The sequence below is a fragment of the Pan paniscus genome, chromosome 5 (genome assembly GCF_029289425.2).
Source record: "Pan paniscus chromosome 5, NHGRI_mPanPan1-v2.0_pri, whole genome shotgun sequence".
NCBI classification, from domain to species: domain Eukaryota; kingdom Metazoa; phylum Chordata; class Mammalia; order Primates; family Hominidae; genus Pan; species Pan paniscus.
In genome coordinates this window covers 141,216,959-141,239,644 of record NC_073254.2, presented here as the reverse complement: position 1 = coordinate 141,239,644, position 22,686 = coordinate 141,216,959, and the positions used below count along the sequence as shown (strand labels likewise).

At 37.0% G+C, this 22,686-nt stretch overlaps 1 protein-coding gene across 2 annotated transcripts in view; it reads left to right on the top strand.

Annotated features, from left to right (window-relative positions):
- Positions 1-22,686, top strand: part of TBC1D32 (TBC1 domain family member 32) — a 257,725-nt gene that overhangs the window by 105,089 nt on the left and 129,950 nt on the right. For both annotated transcript variants that reach the window (XM_055114085.2, XM_063605438.1), the window contains one exon: positions 6,325-6,441. In XM_055114085.2, the coding sequence (XP_054970060.2) occupies positions 6,325-6,441 (117 nt within the window). The remainder of the gene's footprint in view (positions 1-6,324; positions 6,442-22,686) is intronic.

Genomic DNA, 22,686 nt, shown 5'->3' with positions numbered 1-22,686 from the left:
GAACGTCATCATTTGCAGTCTGCGAGAATTAATTGAGTCACCTTAACATCATTAAAACAGAAATGGCTAAACATTATTAATGTGCCCTCTAATGAAAGAATAAACCACCACCTCTAGTCTTACCAAGGTATCTAATTTGATCAAGCCTTTAGATTCAGCTGCCAGTTTGCAGAATATGGAAACTGCATATATCCAAAGGATGGAAGAACAGGCTGAACTGCTCCCTGACTGTGCACTTCCTGAAATCCAGACTGGTGGAAACTTTACAGGTCAAATGGCCTGAGCTTGTCAGCAGATGAAATGAAAAGAAAGGAGAGGGAGAAGATGAATGCCTGTAGATTAAAAGAAACTTTAAATGACATATCAAGTCTTGAAAATGGGAAAGACAAAATTATAGTGTCTAGATATGTACACCTGAGAAATAAAACCACAAGAAAACCTTTGAAAATGATTATTGTAAAGGTCAGGATACTGGGTGTTATGGAGGGAGGGCAGGCGAGGTAATTGTAGGCACAGAGAAGGCTCTCTGGGGCAGGTGGCAGAGTTCTAGAAGAAGTTCACTTTAAAGATAAAGATAAATTGGATGGAAAAAATATGTACAAAGAAGCAATAAACATTAGAAAACTGACACGGCCACATTTAGTGTCAGAGATAAAGTAAAGGAAAAACTATCAGATTAAGAGACACATTTTATAATGATAATATGAATATGGTCAATACACCAGAAAGACATAATCATAAATCAGTATGATCCTAATAAAATATCTAAAATACATGTAGTATTAAAATAGAATTTAAGGAAGAAATAGGCAAATCTGCAATCAGAGTTGAAGATTTTAACATTTCTGTTAGCAACTGATAGAACAGATCAAGAGCTCTCTGTTAGGAATTACATGATATGAATACCACTATTAACCATTTGATATTTATAGAATATTATACTCGGTGACTGCAGAATACGCATTCTTTTCAAGAACACATGGCATGTCCTCAAAGATAGACCATGTTGGGCTAAATGCAAGTCTAAATAAATTTAAGATAATTGGAATAATATGAAGTACATTCTATAACCACAATGAAATTAATTAAAAATCAAGAACTAGAAACTAGAAAAAAAGATACTTGGAAATTAAGCCACATACTTACAAATAACTTGTAGCTCAAAGAAGTCACAAGGGAAATTAGGAAATATTTCAAACTGGATGCAAATAAAAATACATCAGAATTTGTGGTTATAGTTGAAGCAGTGCTAAGAGAGATATTTTTAACTTTAATATTTGTATTAGAAAATAAGAAGGATCTAAAATTACTGACTCAAGTTTCTACCCAAAGGGAGTAGAAAAAGAAGAGCAAATTACAGCCAAAACCAATACAACAAGGGAAATAATAAACATTAGAGCAGAAATCAATGAAACAGAACAAACTAAAGAGAAATAACAAATCCAAATGTGATTTTTGGAAATGATTATTAAAGGTGATAAACCCCTCACTAGATTGATGACAAAAATAAGAGAGATCCAAAATTACCAATATCAAGAATGAAAGAGGGGTAAGACTAATGATTCCACAGATATTAAAGGATAATAAGTGAACATTATGATTTGTTTTAGGTCATTAACTCAACAACTAAGATCTAATTGGCAAATTTTCTTTAAAAGTAGGGTTACCAAAACTGACTCAATTAAAAAAAATAGGTATGCGTTTGTTAAAGAAATTGAATTTGTCATTAAGAACCTCCTTACACAGAGAAAAACAGATGGTGTCACCAGTGGATTCTATGAAACATTTGTAGGAGAAAGAACACTGATCTCACACAAGCTTTTTCAGAAAACAGGTAGAGGAAACCATTTCTAATTTATGAGGCCAGCATAACACTGATATAAAAACATCACCAAAAAAGAAGAAAATTATAGCTCTATAGCCTGATGAATATGGACAGAATGTTTTTTTAAAATACTATATTATCAATTGGAATTCAGCAGTATATAGAAGGACCATTTATTATGATCAAGTGGGATTTATTCCAGGAACATAAAGTTGGTTAAATGTTTCAGTATGAAAATACGACTTACCATATTAAAGAATAAAAAGAAAACTCTTAATATTATTTCAACATATGTAGAAACATTTTACTAAATTTCATATACATTTATGATAAAAATTCAAATGATTTAATCCATAATCTGATAAATGCTGTGTTTGGAAAACATACAGTTTGCATCATATTTAATGGTAAAATATTGACTCTAAATTTGGTTGACTCTTACCACTTTTATTTACATTATATTATGTAAGTATAATAAGGCAAGAAAAAATAGAAGGCATACAGATTGGAAAAAAGGATGTAAAACTATTTGAAGATGGCTTGATTCTCTCATCCAAAAACAAGTAACATCCCTCTCACTCCACCAGCACAAACAAAAGATCCTCTCCCTGAATCTAAATGCATTCTTAGTGTCTTCTAGTGGTTTACATCATAGCAGAGATTTTAGAACAAGCTTGTTGAACCTGCGGCCCATGGGCTGCATTCAGCCCAGGACAGCTTTGAATGTGGTGCAGCACAAATTCATAGCCTTTCTTAAAACATTATGAGATTTTTTTCTGCAGTTTTTATTTTTATTTTCTTAGCTCATTAGCTATTGTTACTGTATTTTATGTGTGGCCCAAGATAATTCTTCTTCTTCCAATGTGGCCCAGGGAAGCCAAAATATTGGACACCCCTGCTTTAGAGTCAGTGAGACTTGGCTTCAGAAGCCAGGTGTTCCTTACAATGGTCTTACAGTTGTACATATTAAGGATTAAAATAGATAATGTGTATAAATATTGATACTATAGCATTTGGCCAAAAGTAAGTGCTCATATAATGACAGCAGTTAAATTATTATCACTATTCAGTCTTCCTTCTCCCCTTCGTGTCCATACTACTTTAAAGAATAGAATACTTTATACACATAGTCTTCACAGACCTTTCCTTTACTCCTAAGACATGTATTCCCCGAACACTAACCTTATGAGTAACTATTTGATTATTCTGTCTATTGGACATGTTTTTAATACATCTGTGTTCTAATAGGTGTAATGTATCTCTGACAGTCTTACAGCTTCCAAATTCTAATTTGTTCTTTACTCCTTTATATTGTCTGCCCTCCAAAACCATTTTTCTTTAGAGCATTCTATTTAAAATGTAAAATTTAATTCCCACTACTTTTCTGAAAACACTTTGCCCTTTTCTTTCCCTAGAGGATAAAGATAGAGCTCATTAATGTAGCACATCTCTGCCTGACTGCCTGCCTGCTACTTATACAGACTTACCTTTCACCTCTCCCTACATTGCTGAAGAGTGTCATCCTTATATCCCCCCATTGCTCTCCATATTGCAGTAAAGTCAGAACATTTAGGCGCTATTGTAAGTGATTTAATAGTGTATTTTGTCCTGCACTATACTATGAGTCCTTGAGGGCAGGGACCATGCCTTTATTCCTATTTTTATTGTTAGCATTTGGCACAATTACTGATAAGCAGCTGGCACTAAAATATTTTTAGTGAATAAATAAGTGAATAGAAGATCATTATCAACCTGAAAGATTTTAATTTATAAGAAAACTTCTTGACTTGGGGAATTAATTTTATGCTTTAGTCTTAAAAATATATCAAACGTTGACTTTTCATTAGTTTCCTTATCATTATTGCATAAAATCTCATTCTTCTATTCAAAACATTGATGACATAGATTTATGTTTTGTGCTACTTTAAATTTTAAGATAGTTAATATCTGATATTAGCAACATCTTATAATGTGTGTTTGTGGGAACCAATAATTACATTGTATATATTTTTATTGCAGAAATGCATAATACATCACAATTTTGCACTAAGCTAACATCTTTTAAAATGCCCAATGTGTGAGAAATGAATGTATTTCTTCTAGAAACAAGCTGCTGAAATCTTCTCAACCTTCTTTAAAATTCTGTTCAGGTTGTTTTAGTTTGAATACAGTTGTTGAATTATTTTTACCTAAAGTTTTACTTGATTTGCTTAGAGTAGCATATCACACCTTACCTTGATTGTATGTGGTCCACATCATTTTATTTCTTACGTGAAGAGAGGTTCCATAATCATCAATTGAATTCTTCATGTATAAATAATACAAAAATGCTCAATATACTATTGATATATGTGATTTATAAAGGTTATATTTCTTTTTCTACCAAAATAGACATTTTAAAGGCTTTTTTGTAATCTTTTATGATTATGGTAGAAAAGATTCTTTAAACATAAAATAAAGGATTTATTCATGATAGTATCCAAATATTGCTGGATTAATATTAAGGACATTAAAACATCTTTGCAGATTTAAATTATAAAGCATTATTAGCTTGTATTTTTTGGTTCATCTGTGTTCTCAGGATAAACTAAATTGGATTAAAAATAAAGCTATAATGAAATCTGTTCTATTAATCATCTTTCTAGTTAATAGCCGGTGATTAGAGAAGTTTATACAGTAGTTTCCTAGGTGACTATGAACCCTCCAGTTTTTCTGCAGTTCATTTTATGTATAATTAATAGACATATTTCTTAAACATTCTTTCCTTGGCAATTTTTTTCTTCCTTTTCTATAGTGCATACTTCTCATGTAGTGTTCTCTTTACAGAGGCATTCATTAAATGGCAACTAATTTATTGTATCAGTTATTTTTTATAACTTCATTACTATCCAAATAGTTATTAGCTTTTAATCATGGATTATTTTCTTCTTGAATTGGTTAGAAATTCCTTCTTCATTTTAGGGAATATTGTATTATAGGGAAAAATAAGGATGATTTCAATAAGTTTAATGTGAATTCATTTTTTAGACAGAAATAGCCTTTATTAAAAACCACTGTGTGTTAAATATATTCATTATGTAGCCACTGTTATTTGCTAAATAACATTGCATTTTGGCATACTAAGGGAGGAGATATAACATGGACTTGACTTCATAGGTCCTCAAAGAAGGATGTAGAACAAGGGTGTCGGTGTCAAATAGTGTCTGAAGATTATATTATAATTTCTAATGAGTAACTTGAGTCTGGAAATAAGAAAATACAGATTATTTTTGCTACCAACTTTCTGAGTGTGTGTCTTTGGCCGAGCCACTTCACTTGAGCTCAATTTTTTTCATCTATTAAATGAGATTGAATTAAATGTTCTTTTGAATTTTCTGAATTTTCAAATTTCTGGTTCTAGTGAAATATCTCAGTATGTCTGGTTCTCCAAGTTTCTGACTCTAGTGAAAATTTTTAGAAAATGTAAAGCAGTAAACTTTACAGTTGCAAGTAAGTACAATTAATATAATGCAAGCAAAAGATGTAAGTATTGACAGAACATAGGACTTCTAGATGTGCATAGAGTTAATTGGAAAGTCTTCAGAACAGATGTGACATATTTTGAAAGCATATCAAGTGAGATAATGAGTAAGTGGAGGGCAGGAGAAGTGTGTTACTAGGATAAAAAAGTATGTATAGGTGGCAGTCAGTTGAAGACCACAGGCAGATTTGATTGACTGAAGTGACGACTTCATGCTGAGGAATACTAGGAAATGAGGCTTTTGAGACTGTGAAGAGTGGAATCGTGTCAATTAGAGAAGTGCCTTGAAAGCCATGCTAAGGAGTTTAGATTTGATGCTTAGTGATGGGCAACCACAGCATGCTTTTGAGCTGGGGAGCCCAAGAGTAAATGTGCCTGAGAAAAATATTCTAGTTGTGTTTAATAAGATGCAATGAGAGTGAAGAGCTTAAATATTTCATGGAGAGATTGGTAAAATTGCACCAGAAAATGGGTTAGCTTTGATAGGAAAAGGCATGGCTTTTAAAAATTAGCTATCATATTTAGGTTAGTTGGATTTTCAGTGAATGTAGTTAAAAGATAGCCTCATGGTCTGAGGGCAAAAATATATAGAATTTATTATCTTGCCCCAGAGTCCCTAAGTATTATTCCCTTGCATTTTCTTACATATTGGATATGAAAGTGCAAAGAATGAGAAAGATGGATTATTGAATTTTTGTCAGAACCAAACTTTTAAGAGATATATGACATTTTAAAGCATATTCCAAATTTCATGTATGTATGTAATGGTTGTTACATCATGCATTGTCAGCTTATAGATTATTGCTGTGCATGTTAACTGTTTTGTACTTACATATGTACATATTTCAAACGTATGGGAATTAGGTATATTTAAAAATGAGCCCTCAAAGTCATACAGATAGGAAACTACATTAATGACTCTCCATGGATGTGGTTGACAAAAGTGAATCATTTAAATGACTGTTTTCTTTCCCTCTAGTCTTTTTTAGCACTGGTGAACTTGTTATCCTATCCTGCTATTTATGAGCTTGTAAGGAATCAAGATCTTCCTAATAAAACAGAATATTCTCTTCGTGAAGTCCCAACATGTGTTATTGTAAGTCATTCTCTTTAAATCTTTCTCTGTTATAAATGCTACTATTTGAGATTGGTAGTAAAAATGCAATTTGACCAAAAAGAGAAAAAAGAAACATTATGTAATGGCATTTAAGGGCTGATTTGATTAATCATGCATGAATTAGATCAACTTTTGAATTTTCTATGCGTGGAATCTTTGATCCAGGTCACCTAACATTCCCAAGACCTATCAGAATACAAGGCTAACTCCAACCAGGAAAGATAGTTGGCATAAATAGAAGTATACATGTGAGTGATTTTTAGATGACTCATTACATTATTAGTCAAACCAGTGATGCTGCTTCATTGGCTAGGATAATTAGGAATAAATTGTATCCACGGAGTCCACTGCGTTTTCTGCTTATATTTGAATGAACTACATATTATTGCCCCATGAGGGCAGTATATACAAATTTATTTAATTTGAGAACTATGTTGTACTAATATTCACAGATAAGTAACTTGTTTTAATCATTAAGGGATATTTAGTTCCTTAACTTTGGGTACATTTATGAATTAAACACATAGAAACATATGTGTATATGCATATAAGGATTAATAAAGACTTGATATTGAAATTTTATTATTGATCATTCTTTTTCATTTTCTGGTTGCTTTGTCCTATGTGATTTTTTTTTCATAAACATAGTTTTGCCCTTTTGAATACCTTTAAACCTGTTAACCCTAAATACTTGGATTTTTAAAAATTTTGTCTACTTTGGGAAACTTTTAATAGCTTATATGACGTGAAATACAAAGATAGGTACTTCTATCATTTAACATTAACTTAGATTCTCTTATCTTCTTTTCGTTGAAGTTTTTCAATTGTATTTTGTGCTTACTTGTATGTTGGCACTTCTTAAGTACAGGTATACCTCAGAATTATTGCGGGTTCATTTCCATACCACCACAATAACATGAATATTGCAATAAAGGAAGTCACACAAATTTTTTGTTTTCCCATGTAAAAGTTATGTTTACACTATACTTTAGTCTAAAATGTGCAATAGAATTATGTCTAAAGAAAGTTTATTGCTTAATTAAAAATACTTTATTGCCAAAAAAATGCTAATGAACATCTGAGCCTTCAGTGAGTTGTATTCTGTTTTGCTGGTGGAGAGTCTTACCTCATTGTCGATGGCAGCTGACTGATCAGTGTGTTGGTTGTTGTGGGCTGGGGTGGCTCTGGCAATTTCTGAAAATAAGAGAACAGTGAAGTTCACTGCATCACTTGACACCTTTCGTGAAATATTTCTCTGAAGTATTTGATACTTTTTGATAGCATTTTACCCACAGTAGAACTTCTTTCAGAATTGAGGTCAATCTTCTCAACCCACTCACTGCTTTATCAACTAAGTTATGTAAGTCCTTTGTTGTTATTTCAACAGTGTTCACAGCATCTTCACCAGGAGTGGATTCCATCTTTGCTCATCCATAAGAAACCACTCAACTCCTCATCTGTTTGATTTTGATCTTAAGATTGCAGCAATTCAGTCACATCTTCAGGCTCCACTTTTAATTCTAGTTTTCTTGCTATTTCCACCACGTCTGTAGTTACTTGTTCTACTGAAGTACTGAACTTCTTTAAGTCATCCATTAGGGTTGGAATCAGCTTCTTCCAAACTCCTGTTAATGTTGATATTTTGGCCTCTTCTCGTGAATCACAGATGTGGCATCTTAATGGTGAATCCTTTCCAGAAGGTTTTCAATTTACTTTGCCCAGATCTGTCAGAGGAATCACTATTTATGGCAGCTATAGCCTTACAAAATATATTTCTTAAATATTTGAAAGTCAAAATTACTCCTTGATTTATGGGCTACAGAATGGATGTTATGTTAGCAGGCACAAAAACAATATTAATCTCCTTAAACATCTCCATCAGAGCTCTTAGGTGACCTGTTGTGTTGTCAGTGAGCAGTAGTATTTTGAAAGGAATCTTTTTACTGAGCAGTAGTTTTCAATGGTAGGCTTAAAACCTGCAGTAAACCCATGCAGTCACATATGTACTGTCATTTACTTTATTTTTCCATTTATATAGCATAGGCAGAGTAGATTTAGCATAATTTTCCAGTGCTCCAGGATTTTTGGAATGGTAAATGAGCATTGGCTTCTGCTTAAAGTCACCATCTGCATTAGCTCTTAAGAAGAGAGTTCGCCTGTCTTTTGATGCTTTGGATCCAGGCACTGACTTCTCCTTTCTAGCTATGAAAATCCTAGATGGTATCTTCTTTCAATATAAGGCTGTTTTGTTTGCATTGAAAATCTCTTGGCCGGGCGTCGTTGTTCATGACTGTAATCCCAGCACTTTGGGAGGCCGAGGTGGGGAGATCACCTGAGGTCTGGAGTTCGAGAGCAGCCTGGCCAACATGGTGAAACCCCGTGTCTACTAAAAATACAAAAATTAGCTGGACGTGGTGGCGCATGTCTGTAATCCCAGCTACATGGGAGGATGAGGCAGGAGAATCACTCGAACCTGGGAGGTAGAGGTCGCAGTGAGCCAGGATCATGCCACTACACTCCAGCCTAGGCGATAGAATGAGACTCAATCTCAAAAAAAAAAAAAAAAAAAAAAAAAAGAAAAAGAAAAATCTCTTTAATGTAGCTAACTTCATCAATTATCTTAGCTAGATCTGGATAACTTGCAACTTCTACTTCAGCACTTGCTACTTTATCTTGTACTTTCATGTTATTCAGACAGCTTCTTTCCTTGAATCCCATGAACCAACCTGTTAATTTCAAACTTTTCTTCTGTAGCTTCCTCATTTCTCTCAGCCTTCGTAAAACTAAAGAGAGTTAGAGCCTTCTCTGGATTAGGGTTTGGCTTAAGGGAATGCTGTGGTTGGTTTGATTTTCTCTTCAAATCACTCAAACTTTCTTCATATCAGTAATAAGTTTGTTTCATTTTGTTATTTTTCATGTGTTTCCTGGAGTAACACTTTTAATTTCCTTAAAGAACTTTTTCTTTGCATGCACAACTTGGCTAATTGGCACAAGAGGCCCAGCTTTTGGCCTGCCTCAGTTTTTGACATGCTTTCCTCAACAAGCTTAGTCACTTTTAGGTTTTGATGTACAGTGAGAGACACTCAACTTTTCCTTTTATTTGAACCCTTAGAGGTTTTGTAAGGTTACTAATTGCGCTAATCTTAATATTGTTGTGTCTCAGGTCATAAGGAGGCCCCAGGAGAAAGAGAAAGATAGGTGGATGACCAGTTGGTGGAACAATCAGAACAACATTTATCTGTTAAGTTTGTTGTCTTATCTGGATACAGTTCATGGTGCCCCAAAATAATTAAAATAGTAACATCAAAGATTACCAATCACAGGTCCTCATAACAGAATAGTTATGAAAAGTTTGTAATATTGTGACAGTTACCAAAATGTGATGCAGAGACACAAAGTGAACACATGCTGTTAGAAAAATGACCCCAGTAGACTTGTTTGACGTAGCGTTGCTACACATCTTAAATATTCAAAAAAGCATATTATCTGCAAAGTATAATAAGTGACATGCAATAAAACAAGGTATGCCTGTAGTTTTATCGTTAGTCATTTATGTGCCTGTATTTCCCACTACAGTGGGAGTACCTTAGAGAAAGTAGGCTGTCTTAGAGGTATATAAATCTAGCACATTATACGGATCCAGTGAAAATAATTATTCTAATATGATTGGTTTTATTTAGATTATGGGAAACAAGTACAAATTAGTTTTATGATATAGTCCAAAATGATGGCTTCAGTGTTTGTTCTCTTAAGTTTTCATGTATCTCTGTGGGGCGTATTCAAATATATCTTTCCACTTACGGAAAAATTTGTTTTCTGTTTGGTCTTAAGACAGTTAACTGCAGTTATATTATTCTGTTTCTCCCAAAGGCATTATATTTTAACCCTGTAGAAAGATCACTGCTTTCTCTCATGATTTAGACATGTATATGAGTTCCTTTTAAAACAAACAACTCTTTTGATCTATGCCTTCTTTTATTTACCACACTGTAGTTTGCTTTCTTCCCCTCCACCCTAAGCTTCCTGGAAAATTTGTCTGTGCTTTAAGTCTCTATGTTTCTTTCTCTTCTGTCAACCATGGAAGCCACCATAATCTGGCATCTTTGCCCAACTACCTAACTTAATTGTTCTGCCAAAACCCAATAAATATGTAATTCTCTAATGTAATGGAACCTCCCTGTATTAGTTTGTCATGCTGCTAATAAAGACATACTTGAGACTGGATAACTTAAAAGGAAAGAGGTTTAGTTGACTCACAGTTCAGCATGGCTGGGGAGACCTCAGGAAACTTACAATCATGGTGGAAGGGGAAGAAAACACATCCTTCATCACATGGCAGCAGGCAAGAGAAGTGCTGAGCAAAGGGGGAAAAATCCCTTATAAAACCATCATATCTCATGATAACTCACTATCATGAAAACAGCATGGGGGTAACTGCCCCCATGATTCAATTACCACCATGTCTCTTCCATGACATATGGTGTATTAGTCAGCGTTCTTTAGAGGGACAGAACTAATAGGATATATCTCTCTATGTATCTATATATATATCTATATATCAAGGGGAGAAAGATGTAGGCTGAGAGGCTAGGCCAGTCTAGTCTTTTCACATTTTTCTGCCTGCTTTATATTCTAGGCACACAGACAGCTGATTAGAGGGTGCCTACCCAGATTAAGGGTGGGTCTGCCTTTCCCAGCCCACTGACTCAAATGTTAATCTCCGTTGGCAACACCCTCACAGACACACCCAGGATCAAAACTTTGCACCCTTCAATCCAATCAAGTTGACACTCAGTGTTAACCGTCACATGTGGGGATTATGGGAACTACAGTTCAAGGTGAGATTTGGGTGGGGACACAACCAAATCATGTCACATCCCCACCTCCTTTAGCTTAATTTACCACTTTGGAATATTTGACATGGTTTGTCCACTCCTTAGTGTAATTCTCTGTTTCTATGGCTGTGGCATTACTTACTTCTTGTTCTCTTCCTTCTTTTCTGGTCTCTCCTGCATAGTTGTCTTTGTAGACTTCTTTTGCTTTGTTTGTCCTATGGCCTCCAGAGTGATCTCATCCAATTCAATGGCTTCAGTTACACACTGACAACTCTTTGAGCTATATGACTTGACTGCCAGTTTTATATTTAGAACCCTACCAGACAATGGGCATCTGGAACAATCACAGGCATCTTAGTCTTACTGTGTACAACTGAATGTAATGTTTTCTCCTTCCCAAATCAATTCTGTTTCCTGTTTTTCTCAGTGTATGGTACTATTAGCCACACAATTTAATGAACCAGAAACCTGGAAATCATTGTGATTCTTCCCTTTCTATAGGCAACAAATTACCACCTGATAGAATTTGCCTTCCTAACACCTTGATCTTGTTTTCTTTTTGTATTCTTTTTTTAAAAAAACTCTTATTTTAGCTTCAGTGGTACATGTGTAGGATTGTTATATAGGTAAACTCATGTTACAGAGATTTGTTGTACAGATTATTTCATCACCCAGGTACTAAGCCTTGTACCTAATAGTTATCTTTTCTGTTCCTCTCCCTTCTCCACCCCCTACCCTCTAATAGGCCCCAGTGTCTGTTGTTTCCCTCTTTGTGTCCATGAGTTCTCATCATTTAGCTCCCACTTATACCTGAGAACATGTGGTATTTGATTTTCTGTTTGTGTATTAGATTGTCTCCAGCTCCATCCATGTTGCCATGAAAGACATGATCTTGTTCTTTTTAAATGCTGCATAGTATTCTATGGTATATATGTCCACATTTTCTTTATTCAATTTGTCATTGATGGGCATTTAGGTTGATTCCATGTCTCACCTTATCCATGTTCTCTCTGGATAAGATTATGACACAAAGCCAGAGAGTTGATATACTTCTGAGGTAGGACAGAAAAGGTATATTGCTGGCCTTGCCAGCTGAAGGCAAATTGCTTCTGGTGGGCCTTATGGACAGGAACGGAGATAAAGGCATTTGCCAAGTCAGTGGCTGCATACCAGGAGATGTGTTAATTTACTCAAGCAATGAAACCACATCTGGTACAGCAGCTGCAGTTGGAGTCACCACTTGGTTAAGCTTAGGATAATCCAGTAGCATTCTTCAATATCCATCTGTCTTCTGCACAGGCCAAATGGGAGAGTTGAATGGGGCTGTGTTAGGAATCCCCATCTCTGCATCTTTCAAGTCCTTGATGGTGGCACTAATCTTTGCAGTTTCTCCAGGGATGCAATACTATTTTTGATTTAGTGTTTTTCTAGGTAGAGGCAGCTGTAATGGCTTCTATTTTATCTTTCCCAACATAATAGCCCTCACCTTAGCAGTCAGAGAGCCTATGTGGGGGTTCTGCCACAATTTCAGCTCTTTCTCTGCAGGAGATAAAACTCTCAATCAGGGCAATTTTAGCAGATTTGAGGCTCAGTATCTTCTTCTGAAGCCAGGAGACAGAATCTCTGAGTTCATCATTTTCTTTCATCACTTTGTTCACTGAACTTAGAAGCAACCAACCAGCTTCATTATGTTCCTTGGTTTTCCACATATGGTCAAATGTATTACATATAGAGTCACTAAATTCCTTGCCTCTCATGAGTGGTGAATCAGGAGTGTCAAATGCATTTATTTTGCATAACTCTCTAAACAGTTCACGCCAATGACTATCAGTGTTCTCCATACTTTTAGAAATAGAGTCCTCCAGAAACCCCAAAACCAATGAAAGAATTCCAACCTTAATATTCTCTTCCTCTAGAACTACTCCTGGTACCAAAATCTGTATTAGTCAGGGATCCCTAGAGAGCAGAGCTAATAGGATAGACATAAATATACATATAGAGGGGAGTATATTAAATATTAACTTACACAATCAGAAGGCACAATAGGCTGCCTTCAAGCTTGAGGAGCAAGGAGAGCCAGTCTGAGTCTCAAAACTAAAGAACTTGGAGTCTGATATCTGAGGGAAGGAAGCATTCATCACGGGAGAAAGATGTAGGCTGGGAGGCTATGCCAGTCTTGTCTTTTCATGTTTTTCTGCCTGCTTTATATTTGCTGGCAGCTGATTTAATGGTTCCCATCAGATTAACAGTGGGTCTGCCTTCCCCAGCCCACTGACTCAAATGTTAATTTCCTTTGGCAGCATCCTCACAGACACACCCAGGATCAATACTTTGCATCCTTCAATTCAACAAGTTGACACTCAGTATTAACCATCACACCCAGTAATGGGATTGCTGGGTTGAATGGTAGTTCTATTTATCGCTGTTTGGGGACAATTGCTACAATGCTTTCCACAATGGTTGAACTAATTTATACTCTCAGCGATAGTGCATAAGTGTTCTCTTTTCTCCACAATTTCACCATCATCTGTTACTCTTTTACTTTTTTGATAATAGCCATTCTGACTGGTGTGAGATGGCATCTTATTTTGGTTTTGATTTGTATGTCTCTAATGATCAGTAATATTGTGCTTTTTTCGTATGCTTCTTGGCCACATATATGTCTTCTTTTGAAAAGTGCCTGTTCATGTCCTTTGCCCACCTTTTAATGGGATTTTTTTTTTGCAAATTTCTTTAAGTTTCTTATAGATGCTGGATATTAGATACTTGTCAGATGCATAGTTTGTAAATATTTTCTCTCATACTATAGGTTGTCTGTTTAATGTGTTGATACTTATGCTGTGAGGAAGCACTTAAAGTTAATTAGATCCCATTTGTGAATTTTTGCTCTTGTCGCAATTGGTTTTGGCGTCTTTGTCATGAAATTGATGGCAGTGGTGGCCCATCTGGAGCAGTGGCTGCCATGTTGCCAGCTTCATTGTGGAAGACAAGGCTGGGCCTGCATGCCCCATGATGCTGGTGGGAGTCCCACCCTCCCAGGCACAGCTGCAGGCACTCAGCTGCCTGTGGGTAGATAGTGGTGGATCCCTGGTGAAGCCCCACCTTCAAGCCATGGTTGGCCTGAAGTATGAGGGCCGAGCTGCCAATTCTGCAGACTGGAGTGAGGACTTACAGTGCTTTTTCCGAGCCTGACTGTGGTTGCCCATGGACCAATCAGCATGCACTTTGTTCCCTCTGAAGCCCATAAAAGCCCCAGACTCAGCCAGACTTGGGCAGATGTTGGGACACCCTGACTGTGGAGAGGAGCTATGCCTGTGCATCTCCTCTCTGCTGAGAGCTGAGCAGACATCAGGATGACCTGCCTGCGGAGAGGAGATATACATTGTGGGTCTCCTCTCAGCTGAGTGCTGAGCAGACATGCAGGCTGGTGCCTGCAGAAAGTCTTTACCCACTTCTGGTCTCCTGAGAGCTGTATTGTTGCTCAGTAAAGCACCTCTTTGCTTTGCTCACCCTCCAGTTGTCTACATACCTCATTCTTCCTGGATGTGGGACAAGAACTTGGAACCCACCAAATGGGAGGACTGAAAGAGCAGTAACACAAACAGGACCGAAACATGCCTCCTGCTCATGCTCACCCTGTTGTGGGCAATGAGAAGGAGAGAAGAGAGAAAGAGAGAAGAGCTTTAGCCCTTCATGTAGCCCAGATCTAGGAGATCCTTGATCCATGGCTGTGACACCCTCTTTGGGGCTCTGTGGTTCCTGGCATCTCCAGGATTTTGGGCCCTGCTCTGTTCCCTGGTGCCCGTAGTAGAAGCTGCTTGCTTTATGCCTTGTCTAGGTGCAGCCTCACAGGGAGCTGGCACCCATGCCAGTGCCTGCAGCTGCCCACCCTGCTGCAGCTGGCCTGCCTGGTTTTGAGCAGTGGCTGGACCCCATGCTCATTCACTCACACACATAACCCTCACCACTTCATGTCTGGCTCATCCTGGGCAGGCATGGGATCTGGGTTGGTAGCATGAGCTGAGCACAGCTTGCCAGGCCGAATGGGTGGAATGAGCCCAGTGGGCCTGAGCAAAATTCAGGCAAAGGTGCCACAGGCCACACAGGTTTCCAGCTGGTGAATCAACACTCCAAGCATCCAAAGGCAAAATCTTTGGCTGTTCGTATGTTGGAATGGTATTGCCTATACTGTCTTTCAGGGTTTTTATAGTTTTGGGTTTTACATTTAAGTCTTTAATCCATCTTGAGCTAATTTTTGTATATGATATAAGGAAAAGGGGTCCAGTTTCAATTTTCTGCTTATGGCTAGCCAGTTATCTCAGCACGTTTATCAAACAGGGAGTTCTTTCCTCATTGCTTGTTTTTGTCAACTTTGTTGATGATCAGATAGTTGTAAGTGTGCAGTCTTATTGCTGGGCTTTCTATTCTTTTCCATTGGTTTGTGTGTCTATTTTTGTACCAATATTATACTATTTTGATTACTATAGTCCTTCCAAGTCAGGTAACATGATGCCTCCAGCTTTGTTCTTTTTGCTTAGGATTGCCTTGGCTATTCAGGCTCTTTTTTGGTTTCATATGAATTTTCAAATAGTTTTTTTCTAGTTCTGTGAAGGATGTCATTGTTAGTTTGATAGGAATATCGTTGAATCTATAAATTGCTTTGGGCAGTATGCCCATCGTAATGATATTGATTCTATCCATAAGCATCGAATGTGTTTCCATGTGTTTGTATCATCTCTGAGTTCTTTAAGCCATGTTTTGTAATTCTCATTGTAGAGTTCTTTCATCTTCCTGGTTTGCTGTATTCCTAGGTATTTTATTTTATTTTATTTTATTTTATTATTTTTGTGGCAGTTGTGAATAGGATTGAATTCCTGATTTGGCTCTTGACTTGGCTATTGTTGGAGTATAGGAATGCTAGTGATTTTTGTGCATTGATTTTGTATCCTGAATCTTTTCTGAAGTTGTTTATCAGCTGAAGGAGCTTTTGGACCAAGACTGTGGGGTTCTCTAGATATAGAATCATGCCGTCTGCAAACAGGGATAGTTTGGCTTCCTGTCTTCCTATTTGGATGACCTTTATTTGTTTCTCTTACCTGATTGCTGTGGCCAAGACTTCCAATACTATGTTGAATAGAGATGGTGAGAGAGGACATCCTTGTCTTGTGCCAGTTTTCAAGGAAAATGTTTCCTGCTTTTGCCTGAATGGTATGATGTTGGCTGTGGGTTTGTCATAGAAGGTTCTTATTATTTTGAGATATGTTCCTTCAATATCTAGTTTATTGAGAGTTTTTAACACGAAGGATGTTGAAGTTTATTGAAAGCCTTTTCTGCATCTATTGAGATAATCATTTGGTTTTTTCTTTAGTCGTGTTTATGTGATGGATTATGTTTATTGATTTGCATATGTTGAACCAACCTTGCATCCAAAGGGTAAAGCCTACCTGATGGTGGTGGATTAGTTTTTTGATGTGCTGCTGTATTTTGTTTGCAAGTATTTTGTTGAGGATTTTTGCATCAAGTTCATCAAAGATATTGGCCTGGGCTGGGTACGGTGGCTCACACCTGTAATCCCAGTATTTTGGGGGCCCCAGGCAGGTGGATCACCTGAGGTCTGAGGTCAGGAGTTTGAGACCAGCCTGCCCAACGTGGTGAAACCCCGTCTCTACTAAAAATACAAAACTAGCCAGGTGTGGTGGCACATGCCTGTAATCCCAGCTACCCAGGATGCTGAGGCAAGAGAATTGCTTGAACCTGGGAGGCAGAGATTGCAGTGAGCTGAGATTGTGCCACTACACTCCAGCCTGGGAAACAAGAGGGAAACTCCATCTCAAAAAAAAAAAAAAAGAGATATTGACCTGAAGTTTTTTTTGTTGTGTCTCTGCCGGGTTTTGTTATCAGAATGATGCTGGCCTCATAGAATGAGTTAGGTAAGTTAGGTAGGAGTCCTTCTCTGCAGTTTTTTGAAATAATTTTATTAGGAATGATACTAGCTCTTATTTGTACATCTGGTAGAATTCAGCTGTGAATCCACCTGGTCCTGGGCTTTTTTTGGTTGGTAGGCTATTTATTGCTGATTCAATTTCGGAGCTTGTTGTTGGCCTTTTCTGGGAATCACTTTGTTCCTGGTTCAGTCTTGCGGGGGCATATGTGTCCAGGAATTTATCCATTTCTTCTAGGTTTTCTAGGTTGTTTGCATAGAGATGTTCATAGTAGTCTTTGATTGTTATTTGTATTTCTGTTAGGTCAGTAACTACGTCCCTTTTGTCTTGTGTGTGTGTGTGTGTGTGTGTGTGTGTGGTGTTTGTTCATTCATTTATTTATTCAGCAGATACACAGGGAGTGCCTGCCATTTGCTCAGCACTGTGGTCGAGGAACTGTGTGTGCAGTGTTGAGTGGAGCACATACTATCCTTGCTCTGTGACACTCACAGTTTGGCTCAGGTCCAGAGAGGAAGAGTAGGGGGCTCCAGGGTGTGGTCAAGGTTCCACTGGGAGAGTGGTGTTCCCCAAACCAGTGAGGGGTGTAGTCTCTCCAGTGGGTCTTCCACAGCATTTTACTTGTATGGGGCTGGGTAATCACCGAGTGGATAAAGAAAATGTGGTATATAGGTACCAGGTAATACTACTCAGCCATAATAAAGGAATGAAATAATGGCATTCACAGCAACCTGGATGGAATTGGAGATGATTACTCAAAGTTAAGTAACACTGGAATGGAAAACCAAACATCATATGTTCTCACCCAGATATGGGATCTTAGCTATGAGGACGCAAAGGCATAAGAATGATACAGTGGACTTGGGGGACTCAATGGGAAAGGATAGGAGAGGGGTGAGGGATAAAAGACTACACACTGTGTACAGTGTACACTGCTTGGGTGATGGGTTCATTAGAATCTCAGAAGTCACCAGGGATTTCATTTCCCTGGTAAATGAAAGTGACGTTTATTTTTGTTGGAATAAACACAACTGTTTAGAAATTTTAAAAAATCCATATTTTCTTTCCCTCTAGATGTAAGTGAAATATAGCCTGCTATACTCACCTGCCCTTTGCATTTTTCTATTACTTATCTTGGAGATGACTCTATAGCTGTATACAGAGCTCTTTCTTATCCTTTCCTCGCCGCCCCCTCCCCCCGCCCCGCCCACAGTTGCATAATAGTCCATTATGTGGATGTGCTAGAGTTTATCCAGTCTTTTACTGGTGGACACTTGGGTTCTTTCAAGTCTTTTATTATTATAAATGATTCCAAAATTAATAGCCTTGGCTTATATTGTACTTGCCAGTGTGTCTATATTTTTTTTATTGTTGTATAACAAATTCTTACAAATCCAGTGGATTAAAACAACACCCGTTTATTAACTCACAGTTTTGTAGGTCAGAAGTTCAGTAAGGTGTGCCTGAATTTTCTGTGGCTGTTAGCTAGGGACTTCTTTGTAGTTTCTGGAGGCTACTCTCGGGTCTTTGTCCTGTTGTCCTTTTGCATTTCAGAATTGGAGAACTTCCCTTATACCATATTTCTCTCATTCTTTGAATCTCTCTGACCTTTTGTGACCAGTTAGACAAAATTCCACTTTTAAATTGCTTGTTTGATTAGGTCAAGCCCACCCCCATAATCTCCTATCTTTAAGTCAACTTATTAAGGATTTTAGTTACATCTGCAAAAATTCCTTCACAGCAGTGCTTGCATTTGTGTTTGAGGCCTGAGAATCTTGAGGGCCATTTTCGAATTCTGCCTACCACAGTATCTTCAGGCTAGATTTCTAGAAGCATGATTACTGGGTTGAAAGGTAAATTCACGTGTAATATATTCCAGTATATGGTTCTTGTTGCTAGATTTCCATTCACAGAGAATAATCCTTTTGCATTCCCGTCAGTAAGATATTATAGTGCCTGTTTCCTGGTAGGCTGATTAAGAAGATTATGTGTTCAAAAATTTAGATATTTGTCTGACAAGTGAAAAATGTTAATTTATGTATTTTTTCATCTGAACAGAACATCCTTTTCTATGCTTAATAGCCATTGACGTTTACTTATCCATTAATGGTATTTTCATTCATTTTTGCCTGTTTTTCTATTTGTGTAGTTCTTTTTCTTCTAAATTTTAAGAGATTCTTTAGCTTTTAGGGATATTAGGTCTTAACTTTTCATGGCTTCATGTCAGGTATCTACCAAAATTCTAACGCCTGTGAACAACTCTCAAGTTGTACTTTATTAAATTAAAGGTGAATGATACAAAATACCCTTTTCCTTTAATATACACAATTTTTTAATTGCTTTCAGTTTCTATGACTTACAATCCAGCTCTATGATAATGATGTGTAAACATGGTATTGTATTAGGTAGAAAGATGCAAATTGAATTAGTTTAGGCAAAATAGGACATTTTTTGATTTATATAACTAACTTTCAGAAAAAGCACGGACAACTGGAAACAGGACTGCAAGTGCTGTCAGGTCTACATCTGTCTCTCTGTGTCTGTCCTCCTATGCCCTCCACCTTTGCTTATTATTGCATTTCATGTTGGCTTTGTTGAAAGGCAAGCACAGGGTAATAATGGTTAAGAGTTTGAATTCTGAAGCCAGACTGCCTGCATTAGTTTCCTGGTTCTGCCTCTTACTAGTTGTGTGACCCTGAACAAGTTAGACCTCAGTTTTTTCTTGTTGCAAGAGTGCCTTATGCTAAATGAAATAAGCCAGACACAGGAAGGACAAATACCACATAATATCACTTGTATGATGAATCTAAAATAGTTAAACCCATGGAAGTAGAGAGTGGAATGGTGGTGGCTAGGGATGGGAAAGGGGGAAAGCAGGCAAGTATTGGTCAAAGTGTATGAAGTTTTGGTTATACAAGATGATTAAATCCTAAAGATCTACTGTACAACATAGTGCCTATAGTTAGCAATACAGTATTATATACTTAAAAACTTGCTAAGGGGGCAGATCTCATGCTAAATGTTCTTATCTCTCACACACACTAATCAATAAGGCAGGAGGAAACTTTGGGAGGTGATAGATGGGCTTATGGCATAGATTGTGGTTATGGTTTCACAGGTGTATACATATCTCCAAACTCATCAAATTTATACATTATTAGTATTGCTTATTTATGTCAATTATACCTCAATGAAGTGAGTTTTTTTTTTTAAGAAGAGCTGTAATATTTTCATCTCAGGGTTGTTGTGAAGACTAAATGCTTTTAGATCACTACCTGGCAGATAATAAGTGATATATAAATATTTGCTATAATTATTCTCTTCTTCTCTAGATGGTATTCTCCATAGGAGAGGATTCCATAGTCCTCCATTCCCCATAGGAGGGGCTACCTGTTATTCTATGGGGATATCTTCACCCTCTCCCCTTTTATTAATTTCCTAGGTCTGTCGTAACACATTACCACAAACCGGGTAACTGGGTGGCTTTAAATCACAAAAATTTATTCTTTCCCAATTCTGAAGGCCAAAATTTTGAAAACAAGGTGCCAGCAGGGCCATGCTTCCTCCCAAGGCTCCAGGGAAGAATCCTTTGGTTTAATTTCTGTTTTTTTTTTTTTTCCAGGTGTTTCATGTCTTGTTGCTACATAAATCCAGTTTGTGCCTCTATCTTTACATGTCTATTTCTTCTTCTCTGTCTTAAATCTCCCTCTGTTTTTCTGTTATAAGGACACTTATCTTAGATTAAAGGTCTACTTTGGTAATCCAGGATGATATGGTTTGGCTGTGTCCCTACCCAGATCTCGTCTTGAATTATAGTTTCCGTAATCCCCATGTGTCATGGGAGGGGCTTGACAGGAGGTAACTGAATTATGGGGTGATTTCCCCCATGCTGTTCTCATGATAGTAACTGACTTCTCATGAGATTTTATAAGGAGCTTTTCCCCACTTTGCTCCACACTTCTCCTTCCTGCTGCCATGTGAAGAAGGATGTGTTTGCTTTCCCCTCCACCATGATTGCAAGTTTCCTGAGGTCTCCCCAGCCATGTTGAACTGTGAGTTAATTAAACCTCCTTTTTTTTTAAAATAAATTACCCAGTCTCAGGTATGTCTTTATTAACAGCGTGAGAATGGACTAATACATACCTCAAGACTCTTAACCTCTGCAATGACTCTTTTTCTGAATAGGGTGACATTTACAGGTTCTGGGGATTAGGCCTTGGACATATCTTTTTTTTTTTTTTTTTGGTGTGTGTGTGAGGGGTCACCATTTAACTCTCTAAAACCCCAAACAGGAGAGCAGCCTTTTCCTCTACTTTTCCATGTTGAAAAATCCCAAGGAAGGAGTTTGATTAGCTTAGTTTTATTCATAGGCTAACCAATCATAAGCCACTTCTAGAAGTGGAAGTGCGGAACTATTGGGACATTACATTTGACCTGTTCTCACCCTTCACTTGCCTATTTCTTCAAAAAAACAAGTCAGTCACATAGCCCAAACCTAGCTATTGGGGAAGTTGTAAACAGTAGGCACTCAAACATATCTTTATATAGAACTGATATTCCTTTTTGTTTTTCCAGTATGGCCTCAGTCTGACCTAGTAGGTTATTGAAAATATTCTCAAGCTGGACAGTATCTTTTAAAAATATACAGAATTTCTGTCTACTTTTTGTAAGTCCTGGGTCTTCTTGCACTAGTTTGTTGCTGGGAAGCTGCTTCTTGATTTAGGAAGCTGATTCCCTTATTGACACATGTTATGGTGTTTAGAAACTGAAGCTCTCCATAAGGCTTCCCAGGAGTTTTGTTTTTTTCACTAAGTGGTGATACATCAATGTAATCTTCTTCTTTGAAAAAATTATTTGCCATAACATTTGTTCTTTGCAAATGCATTCTCATTGATAGATTACTGTAATCTACTCTTCCATTAGCTTGTTGGTAATACAGTCTATCATTTTTATTATAACAGTACCTAGTACTTAGATTCAGAACTAGAATCTCAGTTACAAGATGTCACTGGCTATCAAATAGTTTGAGCTCTGCATTATATTCAAATAGCCGTGCAAATTTGTCACCTATACGAATTCCCTACTATTGAAGAAATATTTATTATAATACTTTTAGAAACTACTATGCATAGAACTAATTGGCAACCTCTCTCACCTCAGGTACAAGAAGGTTAATGATTCCTAATCAATTCTAGATTGTTCTGTGAAGATTAACAGTGGTTAAAAATAGTGATAATAGGTCATTTCTCTAAAATTACAATAATTATTAAGTAATAAAACATTTACCTATTTGTAGAATAGGTAGATAGTAAACAAGTTTCATCACTATGTCTAGGGCAAAGACTGTTTATTTAATAGTATTCAGATGCTGGAGCAAGTCATAGCAATCTCTGTGGCTCTGTCATGTAGCTAATTCAGGAAAAAGTAGAGAGGTTAAAGGAGATAGAAAG